The sequence below is a fragment of the Frankliniella occidentalis genome, unplaced genomic scaffold (assembly GCF_000697945.3).
Source record: "Frankliniella occidentalis isolate FOCC.00 unplaced genomic scaffold, Focc_3.1 Scaffold401, whole genome shotgun sequence".
NCBI classification, from domain to species: domain Eukaryota; kingdom Metazoa; phylum Arthropoda; class Insecta; order Thysanoptera; family Thripidae; genus Frankliniella; species Frankliniella occidentalis.
Window position 1 is genome coordinate 198,740 of NW_026267523.1, and position 1,140 is coordinate 199,879.

The 1,140-nt window shown below is 54.2% G+C and overlaps 1 protein-coding gene across 1 annotated transcript in view; it reads left to right on the top strand.

Moving 5' to 3' along the window:
• Window positions 1–958: 958 nt before the first annotated feature.
• Window positions 959–1,140, top strand: part of LOC127751265 (uncharacterized) — a 2,642-nt gene continuing 2,460 nt past the window's right edge. The window contains exon 1 of the mRNA XM_052274504.1: window positions 959–1,016. Within this exon, the coding sequence (XP_052130464.1) occupies window positions 959–1,016 (58 nt within the window). The remainder of the gene's footprint in view (window positions 1,017–1,140) is intronic.

Consider the following 1,140-nt stretch of genomic DNA (forward strand, 5'->3'; position numbering starts at 1 on the left):
TCCATCCATCCATCCATCCATCCATCCATCCATCCATCCATCCATCCATCCATCCATCCATCCATCCATCCATCCATCCATCCATCCATCCATCCCTTTTTTAGGCTTCGCGTTCGCGGTGGGTAGTATTTATCTTAAAAGTAAGAACTACCCATAAAATGACCGATTCTATATATCTCTAAAATTAATAGAATATGAGACAAATATCGAGCATGCCCTGATTAGTTGAGCCCGAGTGTTGCAAGCCGCACACGGGAGCGTGCATGCACGTGCAGGTGCGCCGAGTCCCGTTGTTCGCCGGTGCAGTCCCTGCGGCTCGGCCGCCGCTGCAGCGCGCGCTGGAGCTCCTGGACCAGAGCCTCGTGAGCTGCGGCTGTGCACCGGGCAGGCCCAATCGCTGTAAGGTAAACCTACTTAACGCCCTTCGTGTCTGTCCCCGTCCTTTCCTTTCACCCCCCCCCCCTCTTTCCCCCCGCTTCCTCTCCTGCCGTCACGACACCAATATTTACAGAATTCTCCTGTGTGTCCTGCCGGTCCAGCCGCCGCGTTGTTGCTCTCTGTCTCTCCCCCTCTCTCTTCGTCCCTCTCCGTCTCTCAATCTCTTTCTCAGAATTGGGCCACGTTAGCGACGCCGTAGGGCTACTGCCGAAAAAAAAAGAGACGGCTAACATTTTTCTTATGGCAGACTTAAGCCAGCGGTGGACCACAGACGAGAATTGCCTTAAGTGACTCGAGAGAGGGAGAGAGACAGGTGGAAAAAACAACTCCGACCAAATCATTCATTCATCTTGTCTCCTCTGGGAAAAGTGTCATCCAGTCACTGCGAAAGATATTCCCCTGATTATTATTTTTTGCGGCCCGGCGTCGTGGCTCGGCGTGGCTTGGTATGCCGCGATGCTGTATACATTTAGCGAGGCCCCAGGCCAGACCCGTTCTTGTTGTGTTCGGCGGGTAACAAATGACTCCCCCGTTCGCCCGCTTCCTCTTACCCCCCGCAATTAATATCGACTTATCGGGTAAGTCTCGCGGTAATGTAGACGCGGATGGGGTGAGCAGGTGGTTGGTTCAGTGTCCTCGGCCAATCGCGACAGCGCAGGCAGCGACAGCCATTTATCACGGCGTCACTTTAAGTCGCGCCGC